The 22,251-nt window shown below is 44.0% G+C and overlaps 1 protein-coding gene across 1 annotated transcript in view; it reads right to left on the reverse strand.

Annotated features, from left to right (window-relative positions):
• The window catches only part of DPH1 (diphthamide biosynthesis 1), a 230,786-nt gene extending 216,281 nt beyond the window's left edge, over positions 1-14,505 (reverse strand). The window contains exon 1 of the mRNA XM_018557659.1: positions 14,348-14,505. Coding sequence (XP_018413161.1) covers positions 14,348-14,477 — 130 coding nt within the window. The 5' untranslated portion in view covers positions 14,478-14,505. The remainder of the gene's footprint in view (positions 1-14,347) is intronic.
• Positions 14,506-22,251: the final 7,746 nt, after the last annotated feature.

Here is a 22,251-nt window from a genome sequence, read left to right on the forward strand (position 1 = left end):
GTCTTGGTGTGGGGGGGGGGGGGGGGGGAACAGGTCCCGATCTGGGTATAAGGTGTGATGACTAGGTCTCCTGTAGGAATGAACCTGCAAACAAGTTAATTGTTACAAAAACGTTACTGACGATTTGATGGCCTTGTCCAACTCTGTATCATGAGATCCAACAGCGGCTCCTGTACGGATTAATCGATTCATAAATTAAAATACAACAGCACTGTTACAATGTACTTTGGTTAGTGCTCATCTTCACATCAAAGACGTGTCCTTTATTTGCAATAACGTCAGATCCAGCAAAAATATAAATAAATAACAGCTGTTCCTGAATGTACTCCTTCTTCCCCTTCTTTCTTTAGCTTTTTTTTTAGCCCATTGTTGTTTTATAGCTTGTAGCTTGTGTCATAGCTTGCCAAAAGTGCCATCTTTCGGCCGAAATAGTTTTGCATCCCTGCTTTCTCTCCTGCCCGCTGGTCGCTGCTCTGTGCCCCAGCGGAGAGGAGAGAAACTGTCACAAGAGGCCAAGCGGTGCGGGGGGAGGAGAGCTCTGTGAGCGGCTGGTATGACAGACTAGAAGAGCAGCGGTGTAGGACAGCTGTCTCCGCCCCCACACCGCTGCCCTCCTGATTTGTCACAGGAGGCTGAGCTCTCCTCCCATACTGCCCCGCTCAGGCCCCTGTGACAGCCAGTCAGGATAGAGAGCGGGTACAAACACTCAGCGATCGCTGAGTGTTTGTAAATAATTGAGGACATAGTATGTTTACTGTTTCCCCAATTATGAATGAATAGGAAGTGATCTACATCACTTCCTGTTCATTCATGATTGTGGACATGGTAAACATACTATCCCCACAAGGGATGCAGAAAACAGGGGATGCAGAAAAAGAGATTGAGGACTCAGTGTTCTCAATCCCTTTTTCTATTTTAGAAAAAAAACATTTCCGGTTTCGGCCTTACATTTTTTTTTTTCCATTTCGGTTTTGAAAATTTCGGTGCACCACTAGTTAATTCCCCTAGCACATCAAAGCCCAATCCCCGTTTGGGAGTATCTAATTTTTCTCTGTGCTGGCCTAACTACTCTGCCTCTCTCTTCACCTGCTTACATAGCCTTTTATGTGGCTGCAGTGGAATGAGTTAAAGTGTATAGTATAGTGTCAACTGAGCGATAGCTTCCAGTCTGGAAGCATCAGTGATGGAGACTGTGATGCTGGCTTTGTTATTATTACACAGGGTTCTGCTTTAAATGCACATATAATTACATTGGAAGATTTTTTTTTAAATAAATGTTCTGGCAACAGATTCTCTTTAAACAACAGAAGCAGACATACATGTTCTTGATTATAACAAAAGTAGCAGCTGGAGGTTTCTGGGAGACTTTATATATGGTTACAAATTATGGCCAAACATTTGTATACGAGAGAGATGTTCCCATGAAAAGGAAGAAATTAAGAAGGGCACAAATAGTTTATAAAAATATGACGACCTTTAAGTGCTGCTAATAACACAAACTTAGCATGTCTTATAAGACACAGCCCAAGTGTACAAAAGGGCAGTTGAATTAATTTCTGTCCTATCCTGTCGATTGTCTAAACGGATGTTCTTTTTGCCAAGTGTACTTTTATTAGACAAGGCCATCAATAAAAACCATTCACTGTATAATAAAAAGCAAAGCACAATAGTGTTTAAAGGCAAGTACGATATCTTTATTTCAAGATGATGAACAAGTGCCAGGAAAACAAGAGTAGCAACAACAACAACAAAATGTTGTAGTATGTCTGGCAGTAGGGTAGCATTTAGGAGAACTAAGGTCTCGTTCACACCTAGGCGTATTGCATATGCGCGTCTGTCGCGCGTTTTTTTACCGCGATTCGCGGTAAAAAAGTCGCGCGACCGTCGCGCGTTTCCGAAGGCTACTTGGCTGTAGCCCAATGGAAACGCGCAACAAAACGGCAAAGTAGTACCTGTACCTTTTCAGGCGTGGGCCGTTTTGTAGCGCGTTAGGGACGGGCGGAAATACGCCAAGGTGGGAACGAGACCATTGAATACAATGGGATTTATATTTTTAAGCGTATTGTAGAGCGTTTTGTAGAGCGTTCGTCGAGCGTAGAACTCGCTACAAAACGTTCAGGTGTGAACGAGGGCTATGAGGTGAGTGATTTCCTCTCATTCTCATAGTTAGAGCCGACCTGTGACAAAGAAGCTGTCACAGGCCAGCTCTTTTGATCGGGAAGTGAGCGAACACATACCACTCATTCACTTTCCGATCATCTCCCTGCAGAGAGTGGTGACTGTCAGTCACCGCTCCCTGCAGGGATTACCCCCTCCCCTTTCCGATCCTCCAACGCTGAGTGGAGGAACGGGTGGGAAGGGGGAGGGCACAGCTGGCTCTGCCTCTAGATAGGTAGAGATAAGTGTCACTCACGCACCTGGGATGATCTCGACAGTATTAGCAATAGACCCCAATATACTGAGCTTTGGGTCACGGGAGGAGGTTAGTACATGTCCTCCCGTGACCCTAACGAGAACGATAGGGAAAAACACTTACCCCATAGTTCTCTTAACACTCTGCATCAAAAGGTAGGCACACCTGAGATGGAGATCTAGAACAATGAGTCTTTGAAGATCCTTTTCATGAAGATTATCAATGTACACAGGATTAGTAGAATTCAGAAACACTTGGTTATGCTGCCGCCTTTAGGAGATAATGGACCCTGGCAAACAAAGTACAAAACATTGGCCAGCCAGGACTAAACACCTGGTCTTGAAGTGGTTAAACGTTTGTTTCCTGCAGAACCACCTATGGTCCCCTGAGCACTGGCCTTGATATCCTGTTTTAGAGTGGCTCCCCTCCCTTGCAGGGTCCTATAAAGCCACCATTGTGTGTGCTTGTAAGCTGCGTGTAGGTGAACAGCTCCTGGAGACTGTTCTGTCCCTTGTGATCTTGTACTGGACAGGGAGTTCAAGGAAGCTGAGCCAGTTGTTTGGATACATGATGACTAAGTGGGCAAAAATGTACAGAAATACTTTGCTGGGCCATGTATATTTGTTTGCTCTGGATTTAATATGGAAAAAAAAGATTGGAGTGTTTAATACTATTTTAATGCTTTTGGTGTGCAGGTCTCAAAACTTAATTGAAATCACAAACTAGACTTGAAGCCAACTGGATGTGCAGATTAAGGTCACGTGGAAGTGAACTGCTCATTGAGAACAAGCATGCATTCAGTGAGGTCTGAAAAGCGTGCATTCCAGCATGCTTGTTCCTGGTCGCTGACAAACTCCTAAGTTTTCCTGATGTTACGATGCCTGACCCACTTCATGTTCAATTTCAGACATTTATAGGTCAGCCACCCAAAACGAATAGGATTTCTGCTTATGTTCAAAATGCAACTCCAAAAATATCTAAAGAGCAGCGTTTTCGCTCATCAATTACATGTTAAGATGAACAGCTACGCTGACTGCTACATGCATGTTCCCCAACATATTGTGTTCCCAAAGCCCCTGAAATTTTTCAAAAATCCAACAAGAGTCTGAGTCATGGCCATAAATGAATGTACTAGTGCCTGCTGGAGTACTTATGTACCGGAACGTATAGCAGCCACTAATAGTAAACCACAATAAGAAGAATTCTGTTCTCATTGATTGCATTATTGATTTATAAAACACTAACTTTGACCTCAGGATAATCAGAAAATGAGGGGCAGTCCATTATATAATTACCTTATAAATTAAACATTTTACAGGGTATGTCGAGCCAAAATTGTTTTTTTTGTTTTGGAGAGAGTAAAGATCAAATTAGAAACCCTGACTGGTTTTAACTGCTATCCTGGGCTCCATTTGAGACATGTTCCCTTATTTCCTGTCCTAAAGACAAAGAACGACTATACAGGACGTGAGGGAAAATCTAACAGATCACAAACAAGTACAAATCTGGCAAGGGTTCTAGTCCCCCTACTCTACAAAAAAAAAAAATGTATTTTGGTGTGTTGCGGTCAGAAAAGTTCCCCTCACTTCCTGCCTAGCAATTTCGGCAGGTCAGCAATTAGCGAACTCTCTAACAGAGTCCCAGACAGCAGTAAAAACCCATCAGGATTTCTAAACATTTCACAATAGATCCAAAGCAAAGGCAAAAATCTTGGCTGGATATACACTAGGGGGGAAAAAAGCCACAATATTATAAGAATCATGCTGCAATCATGAAGATAATATTGTGACTGCACTTTATATAGCAAGCTGAAAAGTTAAGTGGATGATGAAAGAGGCTCTCCATCAACAAAATTGCACACCCCAGCCCTGAGACATTTCAGGTGTCCATCAATCGAACTGGGCAGAAGGTGCATAAAAAGCTGAAATTGCCAATCCCAGCTAAAGGTAGTATGCCACAGCAGAGCTAATTTTCATGTTGAAAAGTCCTTGAGTATCAGCCTTACTTTACCTCTATCCTGTAAGCTGGAAAAGGGGGCTGGGGCCAGTTACACTATGTATTATTATAATAATAATACAGGATTTATATAGTGCCAACAATTTGTGCAGCTCTTTACAAAATGGAGGAGCCAATATAGTTACAATACAATTTACAATTCAATTTCAGTACAATAGGGTTGGGAAGGCCCTGCTCGTGAGAGTTTACAATCTAGTAGGAGGGACATGTGATACAAAAGGTAATAAGTGTTTAGATTGAGTAATTGGAAGAAGTAAAAGGGCAGTTATGTTGAGATGAGATAGGCTTCGCCAAAGAGATGGGTTTTAAGGATCGCCTAAAAGGTGGGCAGCGTAGGAGACAGGCGGACAGATTGGGATAAGGTGTTCCAGATTATGGGGGACACTCTGGAGAAGTCCTGGAGGTGAGCATGGGAGGAGGTACCGTATTTTGCGGTCCATAAGACGCACCGGACCATAGGACGCAGGGAGGTCCGGCACGCCTTATGGAGCACTCGACAGACTGTAGCTTCTGTCACAGCTTCTAAGACAGAAGCTGTGACAGAAGCTGCAGTTAGTGACCGCTGAGACAGGTGGCGCTGTGATTACAGAGCCACGGTCTCAGTGATCACACAGAGCAGACGAAGAACGTCCGTTCTTCGTCTACTCTATGGTAATCTCGATCGTCGCCGCTGCTCGGTTTTAATACAAGTGATCTCATTAGATCACTCGTATTAAACGAGCAGTGGCTCCTACTGCTGAACTCGATCGCCGCCGCCGCTGCTCGGCTTTAATACGAGTGATCTCATTAGATCACTTGTATTAAAGCCGAGCAGTGGCTCCTACTACTCGCCCGGCGCCCGAAACTGCATGTCTCGGGCGTCGGAATTCGCTCCATAAGACGCAGGCACATTTTCCCCCTCCTTTTGGGGGTAAAAAAGTGCGTCTTATGGAGCGAAAAATACGGTAATTAGAGAGCTGGAGAGAAGGAGGTCTGGAGAGGACGGTTTGGGTGATACTTTGAGACAAGGTTGGAGATGTAGCTGGGGGCAGAGTTGTAGATGGCTTTGTGTGTTTTATTTGTTGGGCAATTGGGAGCCAGTGGAGCGATTGGCAGAGAGGGGGGGGGGGAAAGGCCTTTGAGTTTCAGCCTGAATTTACCGTATAACAAAAAAAACAATATTTGTACAAATATTGTAGGTCAAATTGTGGGGATTTTTAAAAAAATATATATCTTTCAAATGTGTGTTTATGGAGCCCCCTCCTCCTCAGATTTCACTTGCTGTTCTAATCTCTTGTCAGTTCTGCCAGTGGTGATGATATGCATGAGGTTACCTACATTATCTTTGGGGACTGATGGCTGCAATAACTTGTGGTAGGAACAGATAATGACTGTAAGACATCTCTCCCTGAACACAGTTATTGCCAACACAATGTTTGTACGTTTCCTCACAATATTTTTAGATGGAATGCTATGGGATTGTGCTGTGTTTGCTTTGATTTATAGCCTCCAGCATGACCTGATCCTCTGCTCACTGCATGGGGCTGCAACTCTGCATAATATTTACCTGTTCTCCATGTAGCTCTTCCGCTCTATCTATTTACTTACAGTTGTCCTTGACACACAGTCTACTATACTGTTAAATTGTACCTTCAACGACCCATTATACTATTGTTAGTAAACACCAGCGAGTAATTCTAGAAATAAATGCATTTATTCCCCTTTTACTTCACAAATAGCGAGTGATTTTCTGACATTATATTTCTCCTTCTAGTTTAAACATATCAGTCACCTTTATGAAGCTACATACTATTCAAGGCTTCGCATCCTCCACATTTCCATAGTGCCTATGAATGCAAGTATATATGTTCTTTAGGATGCCTATATTTACCATTTGCATATGAGGGTTCTGCACCCTAGTATTGGGGAACAATGTGATACTGCTCTTCTGTCTTGGTGCAACTCTATCAATATGACTAGACTGCTGTGGAATGTGAAAGGATGTCTATATATGAAATTCTTCATCCTCCGTTATATTTTACATTCAGCCATTTTGTCCTGTTTGTCTTTTTCTTTTTCACATAAACAAAACTATTTTTTTAACCTCTGCAATTAAACTGTAAGCACGTACCAGCCTCAAGCTCAAACTAACTGGGCTTTTTGCAGGTCAGTAGATAAGGTCTAGGTGCATGCGCAGTCAGCATTATGTTAAGCACTGGAACATATTAGAAGTATGAGCTCAATCGTAAACCAGAAATGTTTTAAGTTGAGACGTGTGTCAGTTTGAATTCCTCGCATGATCATGCTAAAGCAGGGGTCTCAAACTCAATTTAGTCGGGGGCTACTGAACACATTTTTGTAATCATATGTGAAAGGATTACATGCAGATTACATATGATTACATGAGGTATGTAGGCGTTTACATGCAGCAGCTGTCACCCGATCATTAATTTGAATGGGTGACAGTTGCTACATGTAAATGCCAGATTAGGTATCCCTGTGCAGGAAAATGCACGTTTATGACACAGGAAGCCCCAATCGCACCTGAAATATAGGTGTGAACGGGGCCTAATATACACACACACAAATACAACCCCCCCCCCCCACACACACACACACACACACACACACACACATAGAAATAATGTGCAGGGAGGGGGCACGTCATCATTCCCTGGTGATCTAGTGCCGATTAGTGGCGATTAGTAAGGTCTAGTGCAGACCTTACTAATCATCCATCATTCGACCGGAGCTCGGAACTGACAGAGCTCCGGCCGGAGCTGACAGGAGCAGCTCTGCGGTCTGCATCCGACAGAGATGCAGACCATGTAGCTGCTCCCGCAAGTCGGGCATCAGGTCCGTGACCGTGTGCCCGACTTGTCATCTGGCTGCGGGCCACTTAGTCCCGGCTCGCGGGCCGGTACTTTGAGACCCCTGTGCTAAAGGAAAGGGCATTATTTTATACAACAAACAACCTGCGGAAGACAGGAACTACAAAACTCATTGCATTGCAAGACTCCGACAGCCACAGTCATGAGTCCTACAGATAGGCATAATGGGATTTGTAGTTTCATCACAGCTGGACTGCCTATCCCTTGCCTGGGCCGACTGAAAATAATGCAATTTCTAAAGCTGGCCATTCCCTTTTAGATTATCTGCAGATTTTTATGGTCAGATGGAAAAAGTGCAACAGATTCCTCCATCTACACTGAACTATGTGGATGGAGAAATCTCCCACTGGGCCAAAGTTGTCCCCGCTGGCCCTCAAAATACCTGAACAATCCGATTGGATGCAGGCATTAGTTCAGGTATTTTGACAGCCAGCGGGGCCGACTAGCAAGGTACTGAAGCTTGGCCCAGTTCATAGTTTAGCGTAGATAGAGGAATCTGTTGCACTTTTTCCATCTGACCACAGAACATCTGCAGATTAAGGGTGGACATAAACTGCTCAATCTTGTACCCAGTCTAAATGTGGCCACATACACGCATCAATGTGATTATTCAATTAATCATTCAATTAATCATTCAATGAAGCTAAACTGATCAAACGGAATACAAATCCAACCCAAAGATCCCACATTTGATTAATTTAGTGACCTCTAGTGATCAAACAAATATCTGCATGTATGTGGGAGAACTGCCCCTAGTTCAGATCAAAGAAATTATCATTTATAGACATTTATAACTGATAGATTGTATTTGCGTTCGATATTTTAATTTAAAATACGTTGCGTGTTACATCTTTCGGTAAGGAAAAGCGCCCAAGCAACTGCTCATACCCAGATCACAAATCGCTACATGTTTGGCAAACATTATGCTGAGCAAAGATTTGGGCCATTTGGGGTTAGCCACCGAGGCAATAACAAGAGCTGCCAATCAACTCAAGCAATTGTTATTAATTACACAGATTGCCCAACAAGCTGCATGAACTGGACAAACTTTCTTTCTTCTCAGTGAGAGGAGGAAAGGAATTGGTTAAACATGCTAAACACTGCCTCAGGCCAATTGGTTGAGTTACAGGAGAAACAGCTGTAAGTTTCGCGGATACAGCAATTGGGGATACAAATCCCCATCTATAGTAAGCTTAAAATACACCTGTCATGGGAGCCGTCATTGCTGGCCGCCTTCTAAAAGTTTTACTTGGCTAAACATGTTATGCCAAATTGGCACATGTAGCAAGATGTTGTGAGCATGCTCATCATTCTCAGAACAGAGTTCTGTGTTGGCAAAACATGTGAACCCAGGATCTGGGGAGCCCTGATTAAGACATTTGCACAAAGGGCTTTACATGGATCAAATTTTGCCCATTTCCTGCTGAACTGCCCACGGGACTCAACAAGGGCTGTTGTCAAAGATCAAGGAGGAAAATTGGCTGCAGTCACTGTTCACCTGACAATCAGTAGCACTCATTGTTCAGGTATTCTGACAGTCACGGGCACCAGCTATCAGAACACAATAGCTGGCATTGGAAATTCCTCCATCCATGACTTGCAGTGGGGCTACCACCCCACTGCAAGGGTTAACAGCTCAGATTTGTTCTAGGTGTAAAAGTTATACTCACCCAAAGCTCCGAGCCGACTCTGCTACTCCCGTCACTGATGCATGTCTCATCCTCCACTGCACAAATGGAATGCTCCTCAGTGTCCTCATGTCTATATAGAATGTGATGACACAAGGATTCTTAGACCACTGCAGCAGAGGGGGAGAGAGGCTTTAGCGATTGGTCTAAGAACAAGTCAGCTCGAATGATCTGGCGAGTATAACTTTTTTATTTTTTGTAGCACCTAGACACAAATAAGCAGTTAACCCTTGCAGTGCAGGGGTAGCCCCACTGCAAGGGTTAATAAATGTTTTCCCTGGAGTTCTTTAAAGGAGAACTATGGGGTTAAGGCTTTTCCCCATAGTTCTCCTTAGGGTAACGGCAGGACACAAACTAGCGTCCTCCCGTCACCCTAGGCTCAGTATACCGCAAGCTGTAGCTGGCGGTATACTGAGACGCCGCAGCTACAGCGGATCCCGACAATTATGTCTGGATCTGCCCAGCTGCGTGAGTGACAGCTGGCTCTGCCTATCTAGAGGCAGAGCCAGCTGTACCCGCTCCCTCCCCCGTCCGTTCCGCCAGTCAGCACTGGTGGATCGGAGCGGGGAGGGGGGAATCCAGCCCCTCCCCTGTCACGGCAGAGAGCAGTGACAGGATCGAGACGCCGGTATGTGTTCGCTCACTTCCCGATCTACTAAGCCGACCTGTGACAGTCTCATTGTCACAGGTCGGCTAGAACTATGAGGTGAGTGAAAAGCACTCACCTCATAGTTCTCCTTTAAGCGTAAATGGGGAAAAATTGAGTAATTCTTCTTGTTCAGTCCAAAGGGCTGAAAGAAACATCTTGAGGTATATGGCCAGCTTTACACTGATTGGGTAAAAATTACAAAGGGTCACATGGAACTGTTCACCCAAAATATGTACAATCCATAGTACCTATGGCAATGCTATTTTGAATTTTGCACATATGAGAGGTAAATATACACCAAAGAAAAAAAATTAAACTCTAATAATTAAAAAGAAAAAAAAAAAAAGACAGGATGGTAATGTATTCTTATGGTAAATTCCATTTGCACAGGTTCTTCCATAAACTCTTTTTCACATGACTGTAAGATGGTAAATGGAATTTTGCAGAGAACCTATTCATGTGGTCCAATGTACTTCTTGTAATAGAAACTGTGGAGCATGCTTACAAGGCAGTGAATCTGACATTCAGCAAGCAGGAGAATTGTCCAGGTCTATGTGTTTTAAATGACAGTGATTGGTTCTCCATCAGAGAATGTTTGGTGAAAGTTATAATCACTGCTTTATAAATAGTATATGCTGTGGGTGCTACAGTGTCAATTAGACACGTGCTGCCATCATCAAATGGTATATGAAGTATCCAAGTGTTACCACCGCAACAAAGTCAAAGAGAAAATAATTTATTAATGTCACAGGAAATTATTGCCTTAAAAAAGGACCCCAGCATCGAGCTAGAAAGGGGCAAACACACATATCCAGCACAAGTCTTAAACCTCAATTCCAGGCTGCATAAAATATTACCCTTGCAGTGCCAATGTCCCATCTGCACTGCAAGGATTAAATGCTTGTTTTCTCTAGGAGGATAGAAAGCAGTACAAATTAGGCATGCACCAATACCGCTATTATTTTTTCGGTACTCGCCGATACCGGAAGTCCAATTAAGAAAGCAAGGCGGCGTGTAAAGACTCACCACCCGGCTTCCCGATTAGCAGGAAAGCCGTCCCCATGCTTCTCGTCTCTAGGTGACGAGAAAGCATGGAGCCGGCTTTCTGGCCAATCAGGAAGCCGGGCGCCGTGTAATGACGCATCGCTCGGCTTCCTGATTGGCCGGGAAGCCAGCTCCATGCGCCCTCGTCATGAGGTGACGAGGTAGCATGAAGCCGGCTTCCCAGCCAAACAGAAAGTCGGCCGCCCGGTTTCTTGATTGGCCAGCTTCCCGACAAATCAGGAAGCCGGGCAGCGAGTCATTACACGCTGCCCGGCTTCCTGATTGGCTGGGAAGCCGGCTCGATGCTCCCTCCATGGAGCCAGCTTCCCGGCCAAACAGGAAGCCGGGCAGCGTGTAATGATTCGCTCCTGATACCGGAAGTATCGGGCTGGGCATCGAAGCATTTGGGTGAATACGAGTACTCGCCATCGGCACCGATACTAGTATCAGTGTTGGTGCATCCCTAGTACAAATGCTTACTTTTTTTCTCATCCCCTAAGAAGTCGGCACGCTTTTCTCCACTATTCAACATCCCGGGCTGAGGGCTGGCCCTCGACTTCCTCAAGTACAATGCAGGACTACTGGTCCTGCATTATGGATGATCATGTTCAAAGGCCTGCGACAAGAAGAAAAGCGGCGGGGACTGGTCATGCAGCTGGGAGGAATACGGTAGGTTTTGCTGCCTATTCTTGTCCCCTCATCTATATGAATATTTAACCCTTGCAGTGCAGGGGGTGCGCTGCAAAGTTGGGCTTTAAACAGCCAAGTGAACCAAGCAGCTGTAATCGCAAACTCTAACTTAAAAAAGTTAACCATGTAAGAAAACAATTTGTGGCCATACCACAACATGAGATGTATGTAAACCTATAGAACTACTAAACTAAACATTCTATCACAAAGACCCATTGTAATAAATTCAGTTAGACATCACTGACAATATAAAAAAAAATTGAAAGAATGTTCCAAAAACTAATGTCTTAGTAACATCCTACTGGAATATGGCCAGTTTAAAGGTAGAGCTGAAACCAAAACCTTTTTTTTTTTTTTTTGGATGGTGTAAGAGAGGGTTATAGCCCCTGCCAGCTGTTTTTTCCATCTGGGTCCCATTGGGGAGATATTGTTCACATCCTTTCCAAAAGCCACAGCATGAACTGAGAAGAAATTCATCCAAAGTGAGCATAATCCCTAGATGTCCCCAGGGTTACCAGGACTAGTGGCCCCATTTACCATCTATTACTGTTGTGGTGACAATCCAAAATTTGGGATTTTCTTTAATAGTCACCAGGACAAATACAGAGGGTGAATGTCCCTAGCTGGGACACAGACAGCAATAGAAACCTGACAGCTGTTCTAATCCTTCTCCACTCCATCCACAAATAAAACAATTTTGGCTTCAGTTGCACTTTAAATTGGCCCTGGTGCATGTATGTAAGCATGTGAAACAGGGACCTCGGATTGCAAGCTCCTTGAGTTCAGGAACGGATGTGAATGTACAGTATGTAAAGTGCGGTATAAATTGTTTGCTCTATAAATGCCTGTAATAATAAAAGTCAATGTGCATAAGACTTCCATGGTCAGCCATGATGTGTAATCGTATATCCATTAGTAAATTGGGTCCTATCTAAAAGGTGCCCATACACCTTACAATTATCTGCAGATTTTCTGTGGTCAGATGGAAAAAGTGCAACAGATTGGCCCAGGTGGAGATTACTCCATCCACACAGTTAAAGGGGTTCTGAACCCTCCGTTTTTTTTGCCTATATCTACTGCTAACAAGCAGTAGATATAGGCAAAACGTTTTTTTTTTAAAACACGCTTTAAAAAGAGGTTTAAACTTACCTCGTTATCGCTGCGCGCTCCCGCGCCGAGAATCTGGAACTGTATGTGCGGCCGAAAAGGATCTTGGGGTGGGCGCATGCGCAGTTCGGATTCTCAGCCAGGAGACGAGCAGAAACATTAACATGGGGGGAGGGGATTTTTTTTTTTACTGTAATGTCACTTTAAGTGCAGATGGAGGAATCTGTTGCACTTTTTCCATCTGACCACAGAAAATCTGCAGATAATTGTAAGGTGTATGGCTAGCTTAATGGTGAACACAATTAGGGATGAGCTCACGTTTGGACCTTGTCCTGATCCAAGCCAGAGCTCATCTGAACACAGCCGCTATATGAGCCTCCCACCCAATCAGCTGTGGGTTGGGGCATTCCCTGCCCCGCGGCTGACCATAAACAAAGGGGCAGGATGCTTGTGCTGACATAATTTACCTTATATGGCCACATAAGATCAACAACATCATTGCACCCCGCCCCTTCAGTTTACAAACAAGCTGAGGGATGGGGTATTCCCCTGGAGCTAATAAGGCGGCATAGAAGCTTCCTTCTGTGTTTGGTCTGAACCTGAGATCATCACTAATAACAATCATTACAGAATGTGCTTGCAATAAACCAGAAATTACTGTACATGTCTGACCCTCCAGCTAGAATTATCTGAGCGGCTATTCAACTTTCGACAAAGTACACAACTATATCAGGGATCTCAAGTCTCCCTGATGTTCAGGGAGTCTCCCTCTTTTGGACAGCAGCTCCCTGATGTCTGCGAGAGAGGCATTTTCTCCCTGAAAGGATTACTCTGAGTAAACCTTTCTGGTAAGATATCAGGGGGTGAAGTTTCAGAGTGAGGCTTGCCTCCTGGAGGAAGGTCATGTGATCTCTAGAGTAGCCTCAGAACGAGGCTTGGCTCTCAGAAGGAAGAAGCTACTTGCTGCACAGAGAGGACGGACATAGACTACTATTGAGAGCAGGTACAGGCACTGCTGCAGGGTTGAGAGAGTGCTGTTAACCCTTTGTGGATAATATAGAATTCATTTTATGTCCTGGTTGTCTAGTTATAGAGAACATTTATTTAATGTGCTGCCCATAGGAACTAGTCAACTGTGTATCAGGGACTTTACTCCTCAGCGGTTTTTTAAAAAGGTCTCGGGCTGTCTAATAAATTGTGACCTTTACACTGACAGATACTTGAACATCAATTCACAAATCTGATGTATATATAAATAAATATATTGTATTATTGGTATATGGATTTTATTTTACTCTGTGTGTATGTATGTATGTATGTATGTATGTATGTGTGTGTGTGTGTGTGTGTGTGTGTGTATATATATTATCATTATTATTTCTTTTATATTCTGACGACGGCCGCTGTAAAAAAACAAAAACAAAAAACAGAAAGGGCACCTCCCTGAAATGAGACGGGAACCTCCCTGAAATAAGGTTTTGCAGGTTGGGATGTCTGCTATATCAAATGATCACAGGACATACTTCTAGATTGTCATCCCTAACTTAATTGAAGTTTTTTTTTTTATTGTGGGAGAAGCTGTTATAACCCAACAAACTAATAATAAATAAAAAAAAAGATCCTGTGTACTAATGGAGCAGCCAGAGTCTTCCTACGAATTTTGTGTAGGCCATCAAGACTGTAGAACGACGTGCTAATGTCAGAGCCGGAGTATTAATCACATGGCAAAGCTACAGCGCACCAGCAGATGGAGGGTGACATGTCATGATTGCTCTCTTCAGGCGTCTACATATTGGATTGTTTAAATAAACATTCAATACAAGTGATATGATAAAGAAATAACAAACCACGCGCCATTCCGCTCCCTGACCTGATTTTACTGCCCCCGCCGTTGTTAAGGCTCCGGTACCAGACAGAGGTTCAGGTCCGGGTCCCTGTGTTGTCCCTAAAGCAGGTCCCTGTGCTTCTGCACACTCTGCTGTCACCGACTGTTCCGCCATAGCAGCTGTGTACCCACGTGTGTGCGAAAAGGCAGGATGAATCGATTGCAGAGCGTAACAGCTCAGCTGCGCGCCGAGCGATCGATCGATACGAGCAGCTGTGCTGCAATGTGAAGCGTGCCCCATGTGGAGCTCTGGAATCCTCCAGACACGGTGCTGACGGCTGCATGAGGCTTCGTCGTGTAATAGATGGAGAAGGGAGAGCTGTGGGCATGCTTTGCTTACATGGAGAGATTGTTAATCGCTTTGTGAGTGAATCTTTGGTTAAATGTCTTGATTTAAAAAATTAAAATGTGTTTATCAAAATGGTCACATTTATCATACATTTAAATAGTATATTGCATTAGCGAAGTAAGGCAGGGTTAGGCAACCTCATCACTCCAGCTGTTGTGGAACTACAAGTCCCATGAGGCATTGCAAGAAATACATAACTCGCAAAGCCAAGATAGGATTTGTAGTTTTTCCACAGCTGGAGTGCTGAGGTTGCTACCCATGGAGAAATGGGAAAACATTTAGATTAAAAAGTACAGCAAAGGCTGATCAATAAAGTTACAACATAGTATATGGGATGACAGAGCAATAACAGTGTACAGTTATTGAATCCAAAGTACATTTAATCCTTTAGCTGCCAGGATCTCTTTTTTTTTTTCTTGCACAGGCCTGAAAATGACTCATTACCCTCCATTTGATCCTGCCCAACATAACATACTTTCTGAAAGCAGAGACACTGTAGAATAAAATGATGGTGTGACCACACGGTGATGAGTTTATGAGTTAAATGTGTATTGGTGTTGGGTTATGTTTAACCACTTAAAGGCCATAGTGTTTCACCCCCTTCCTGGCCAGGCCATTTTTCAGTATTCAGTGCTGCGGTACTTTGACTGATGTTTATTCTGTCATGCAACACTTTACTGAAACGATTTTCATACCATTTTTTGGGGACAGATAGAGCTTTCTTTTGGTGGCTTTTATTCACTAATGGGGTTTTCATTTTTTACTATATAACAAAAAAAGTACCATAAATTTTGAAAAAAAACATGTTTCCCTATAAAATTTGATTAAACATTTATTTTTACCCCAATTTTTTGGTACAATATAAAAGACGGGGTCACGTCGGGTAAATAGACACTAAACATGTCAACCTTTAAAATTGCGCACACCCGCGAAATCGCAGAAAACGACCGCAGCCAAAATTGGCCATAGGCGACGCTTTAAACGCTTTTACCGCTCATCAGTTTAGTGTTATCAGTGATTGATGGCCCTAGAATTATTGTTCTCACTGCGACGTTCGCGGCGATATGTAACATGTGCTGCATAATGGGCGCAATCGTCGGTTTCGTACATAGGCGCACCCGACGCATGTTTGCGTGTGTATGTGGGGGGCGGGGGACTTTAAAAAAAAATTTGTGTTATTTTTTTAATTTTTTTTTAGCTTCTTTATTTTTTTAATGCTGTAATTTTTTTTTTTACTTAACTTTATTGCTATAACATAGGGGACTAAGGAATCCCCTATGTAATAGCCAGTTCACCAAACAGGTCCTCTTTATGGAGACATCAGGGGTCTCCAAGACCTCTGATGTCACCTAGGGACCCCCAGAGAAGCTGATGAAGCAGAGATCTGCTCCATCAGCTTCTCTCCGGTGTTCTGCACCGGAGAGTGACACTGAATGCAGGAAGTGATGTAATATACATCACTTCCTGCATTCGGGGACAGGAAGAGAGATCAAAGGGATGATCAAGTAATGATCTCCCTTTGATCTCCTGTTAGAGCGTCGCCGTTCCGGTCACAGCCGCACCGGCCACAGCGGACATCGGATCACGGGACCGGCAGCGGCGACGGGACACAGGTGGGGCGCACACCCGCAAGATCGTGCAAGCAATCGGGCGTCTCTAGAGACGCCTGATCGCTTGTATGTAAACAGCCATCGCTGGCTGTTTACATGCTAACAGTTTTCCCTCTCGTGTGCGGCGCTCAGCGCGCGCACGAGAGGGGGGGAGGGGCAGGACGTCTTAAGACGCCCACCCGCTCTGAGCAGACTTCCGTCCGGCCGTTCACGAACGGCCATGGACGGAAGGTGGTTAAAGGAGAACTATGGGGTCAGGGCTTTTCCCGATAGTTCTCTTTAGGGTAACGGGAGGACACAAACTAGCGTCCTCCCGTCACCCTAAGCTCAGTATACCGCGAGCTACAGCTCGAATCATACTGAGACGCCGGAGCAGATCCCGACATCGATGTCGAGATCCGCCCAGCTGCGTGAGTGACAGCTGGCTCTGCTTATCTAGAGGCAGAGCCAGCTGTACCCGCTCGTCCGTTCCGCCAGTCAGCGCTGGCGGATCGTGGAGGGGGGAATCCATCCCCTCCCCTGTCACAGCAGAGAGCCGTGACAGGATGGAGAAGTGAGCGAACGCCGCTATGTGTTCGCTCACCTCCCGATCTACTGAGCCGACCTGTGACAGCCTCATTGTCACAGGTCGGCTAGAACTATGAGGTGAGTGAAAAGCACTCACCTCATAGTTCTCCCTTAAGTGTGTTATACTGTGTAACCTGGTTATCAAAAGACTGTCAGCACCACCCCTCGTTATCTCCCATTGTACTCTGAAGGAGCTCAAAATAATGGCATTCTGGTCAGGCTCCTGCTATGGCTGTCTGGAGCTGTTTAGCAGGTGGACCCCTCTGGTGTTGTGCAGACAGAATGTCCAGGGAGGGCAGGGTGGATGTGATGGGATTATAGTTTTATCTGATCTATTGCTGTATAAAAGGTTGCACAGTTTCTTAATAAATCAGAGTTTGTTTCACCCTACACTTGAGTCTCGACCAGTGACTGGGGAAACTGGGAGCTAAAGATCTTCAGGTTGCAATATCTCCTGAGCAAGCAAGAATACAGCGGCGGACATACTCATCCTGAGTACTGGAGTCCGTCACAGATGGTAGTTGCAATTTTTAAGTCATGCAATAATTGTGGTATCAAAACTTGTTTTCAGTTAAAAAAAATTTGTAAAGTATAAAAGATGATGTTGTGTCAAGTAAATGGATACCAAACATGTCAGGCCTTAAAAAAACCTACCGTTGGAATGGGGCTACCTTCGCACTGCAAGGGTTAACCACTTGAAGACCAGGTGTTTAGACCCCCTTCCTGGCCAGGCTATTTTTCAGTGTTCAGCGCTGCAGTACTTTGACTGATGTTTATTCCATCATGCAACGCTGTACTGAAATGAATTTTGTACCATTTTTTTGGGACAGATAGAGCTTTCTTTTGGTGGTATTTAATCACCCCTGGGGTTTTTATTTTTTACTATATTAAGGAAAAATTATTGAAATTTGTGGAAACATTTTTTTTTTCATTATGTTAGGAAACAATGATTATTACCCATATTGTTGGTAAAATCTAAAAGACGGGGTCACGTCGGGTAAATAGACACCAAACATGTCATGCTTTAAAATTGCGCACACGCAAAATCGTAAAAACTACCATACCCAAAATTGGCCATAGGCGACGCTTTAAAAGCTTTTACAGCTCATCAGTTTAGTGTTCTCAGTGATTGGTGGCCCTAGAATTAGTGCTCTCATTCCGACGTTCGCGACGATATGTAACATGTGCGGCGTAAAGGGGCGAAATCGTCGTTTTTGCACGTATGCGCACCCGACGCCTGTTTGCATGCGTGTATATATGGGGGGGGGACTTTAAAAGATAATAATGTAATTCTTTTTTATTTGTAACTTTACATTTTTGGGGGGGAAACTTAAAAAAAATGTTTTCCTTATGTGATAGCAAAATATGTGACAGGTCCTCTTTAATGTCACCTAGGACCCCCCTGAAGAAGCTGATGAAGCAGAGAGTTTTGTCGCAAGCTGTAAAACGCTACACAAGCGTTCTGCACATTTCTGTGCGCCTTTTGTGTGCGTTTGCGCGCATGTTTCCTCATTCACAGAAAAAATGTGCAAAACCTGCATTTTACGCGCAGAAACTCTGATGCCAGGTGTGAATGGAGACTTAGAGACTGCATAGGTGTGCCCTATGTGCAGAAAAAACACAGCATCAGAGTTGAAATCATGTTGGCAGCATGTACAATATTGTTATGATTATGAAAGATGGAAAATCAGATAATGTGCCAACTGTAGGTATGCACACCATTCATTACATTCCAGAAGCCTGGAGCATTAGCAGTTTACAATAAAAAAGTGTGGGAGCATTGCTTTTAATTAACAATATTGATTATCAGAAAACAATGTCTGTTTGTTTCGTGTTCAATGGACAATGCAATATAAAGACCCTCAGCTTTTAGCTGCAAATAATCTTTCATGGTATGTACTATCAATGACACGCATATGCAGTATACATAGATCCAGCAATGTCCTTTGAAGAATAGTACTAATTCATATGGATATAAGATTAAGCTTGATAAGTGAGAGCATGGAAAATAAAATAAAAAAATCAAGTTGTCAAACAAAATCCTGAATGCTTAAGCTGGGAATACACTGGTAGATTCAGGGGCGTCCTGAGGTTGGGTGTCACCTGGTCTCTAGACCGAGTGACACCCCGCCGTGACGTGTGTGCGTGACTTCACCACGCGCGTGCGCAATGAAGTCATCGCGCATGCTCGGCGACGTCATCGTGCATGCGCAGCCATCTGGTTGAAGCCGGCCGGCGGCCATCTTGGTGATGGACGCCGGCAGAGAGAGGAGGGGACGTTCACCCAGAGGGATAAGGTATGCCACCGGGTCCCCTCCTCTCTCCTGACACTTCCGGCTCTTGGTCCATGACCGAGTGCCCAACTTTTTAGAGGGGGTGACACCAAAATGACTCAGTCATTTTGGTGTCAGCCCTGCAATGGTGTCACCCGGATGCGGGCCACACCCTCCTTGTGACGCCACTGGGTAGATTTTTGTATGAATGTTCAAGCGAAAATCTTGTGACAACATTCAATAATGCCATCAGAGACTTGACCAATGTCGTTCAAAGTTATGTTTGATTGTAACATTTGTTGTTCGAAAGAATGGAGTTTCCCAAATGAAAACCACATCTCCTGTTAGAATTTCCTTCACTCGAGAAAAACATTTCCATCCTTCACCTTTATTTATTTTCATCACTAAGGTCAAAAATGATTGTCGAATTTACCCCATTAACTACTAGAAAATCAAAAGAAACTTTCCAGAAACTACATTTTTTCTTAGCACCAGGTCTAAGACCAGGAATGTTGGAAGAGGTCTGCAGCAAGTAACATCCCTATCCAGAGTATTTTAGGCTAGCAGCTGCAAAATAGATAATGGCAGCAATACCACTAGGGCAAGCTGAGCTCAGTTGTAAAGAAAGACCACAGGAGCCAGAGGGGAAAGGTGTGATTTTGGTGCACAGACCCAATGACATCATCATCACAATTAATTGTTGGCAATTGACAAGTTAAAGTGACACTAAACGCAAGAGTTATATCTAAAATATGCATTCAAGTGCCCTATTAATAAAAATCTAGCTGATTTGTATATCACTCAGCTGTAGATCCTCAAATCATCTCTACATGGTGCTGACACTGTCCTTCCTTCTGGAGGGGGGCTACTTTTGTTCCCCATGGTCCCTGTGTGTGTTGTAAAGTACTCACCGTTCCAAGCTCACCCCCATGATGGACTACAATCTCACGTTTAGTTTACTAATTTGTATTGATTTTGTAGTTCATAACAGGAGCAAGCCTGGTGCGGTGACTACTTTATAACACACACAGGGATCATGGGGAACAAAAGTAGCCACCCTCCAGAAGGAAGGACAGTGTCAGCACCAATTCAGAGATGATTTAAGGATCCAGAGCCGAGTGATACACAATTAGGATTCATTTTTGTTAATAGTTAAGGTACTTGAATGCATTTTTAAGATTTAACTGAGTTTAGTGTCACTTTGCTGCCCATTACAGGGATTTATAGGGGGTAGGCTCCATCTTTAAATGAAGATTGGTGGCTTGTGTACTGTGCAAGGAGCTTTTGTGATTGCAAGGCCAGTGCAGTACCACTGAATCATTAAGACAGCAAGGAAGCAAGCATTTTTAGGAGAGGTCAGTAATGGCAACTTGTATATTACTTTCAGTAAAGGTTCCTTTAATGTAGATGGTTGACATATAAGTCAACCATCCATGTCCGCTCTAATTCGTCCCAAAGGTGTTCTATCAGGTTGAGGTCAGGACTCTGTGCCGGCCAGTCAAGTTCCTCCACCCCAAACTCGCTCATCCATGTCTTTATGGACTTTGCTTTGTGCACGTGTGCGCAGTCATGTTGGAACAGGAAGGGGCCATCCCCAAACTTTTCCCTCAAAGTTGGGAGCATGAAATTGTCCAAAATGTCTTGGTATGCTGATGCCTTAAGAGTTCCCTTCACTGGAACTAAGGGGCCAAGTCCAACTCCTGAAAAACAACCCCACACTATAATCCTCCATCCACCAAACTTTACCCTTGGCACAATGCAGACAGGCAAGTACCGTTCTCCTGGCAACGGCCAAACCCAGACATGCCCATCGGATTGCCAGACAGAGCAGCGTGATTCGTCACTCCAGAGAACACGTCTCCACTTCTCTAGAGACCAGTGGCGGCGCGCTTTACACCACTGTATCCAACGCTTTGCATTGCACTTGGTGATGTAAGGCTTGGATGCAGCTGCTCGGCCATGGAAACCCATTCCATGAAGCTCTCTACGCACTGTTGTTGTGACAATCTGAAGGCCACACGAAGTTTGGAGGTCTGTAGCTATTGACTCTGCAGACAGTTGGCGACTTCTGTGTACTGTGCACTTCAGCATGCGCTGACCCCACTCTGTCATTTTACATGGCCTACCAGACGAGTTGTGACGGCCGCACGCCGCCCTTGTTGCCATGGCGCCCTGTGCGGCCGCACAGCTCGCACACCCCTAAGGCCGGCCCTGAGCAAATTAGCAGAATTCGTTAAATGTTAAAGAGCAGCTGTTGTTAAAGTGTTTAAAGACTGGACTGTCACCCGAAAATCTGGGTCTGAACGTGCGAATTGTGGCAGTCAGCGACTAGTCAGTGTTAGGGCAGAGCAGAGAGTGGCAAGACTGGTACAAGACAACAGAAGGGCAACAGTACAGTGTCAGATTCCTCGCATCACCTTTCAACATCTCGTGGAGTCACGAGGAGGCCAAACGAAGTCATCTCGTGGAGTCATCTCGTGGCCCAACGAAGTACTGATGGGGTGGTCATAATAATCTGGCCACTCAGTGTATATATATGTATATATATATACACTATGTATAGATACACATACAGGAGGGGGGAATTTTAAAAATTGGTTGGAGTTCTACTTTAATACACAGGTTACACTCCTTGAAATAGCACTAGCTTCAAGCTGATACCTTAAAGTATCAATAGTTGTCTATGCAAACGAGCAGGAAAAGATGCTGTTTGAGGTGGTAATTTAAAAAAACACTTCATGAGACAAAAAAATTATTTATGAGGAAATACAGATTTCAATATAAAAATGTTAATTTCACGTGAAAAAATAAAGATTATAAATCTCGGTCATATTTATGTTTGTGAATTGAACATTGTTGGATAAAACTATAATGAGATGAAATAGGTAATGGTGCTGAAATAACTCATCCATTTTAGTAAATTGAGCCTATTTTCTTTAAGTGTAGGTATTACTTACCCCTATGAGGTTTAGTAAGCTCTCTTGAGATTATGTATTCCATTGCGCGTGGTTGGTCGCTAGAGGACATCCATGAGCATAAAAAAAATGTTCCTCAGAGTGTAAAATGTATGTAGCCATGAGATGTGCCACC

The sequence above is a fragment of the Nanorana parkeri genome, unplaced genomic scaffold (genome assembly GCF_000935625.1).
Source record: "Nanorana parkeri isolate BGI_ZX_2015 unplaced genomic scaffold, ASM93562v1 scaffold294, whole genome shotgun sequence".
In the NCBI taxonomy this organism is placed as follows: domain Eukaryota; kingdom Metazoa; phylum Chordata; class Amphibia; order Anura; family Dicroglossidae; genus Nanorana; species Nanorana parkeri.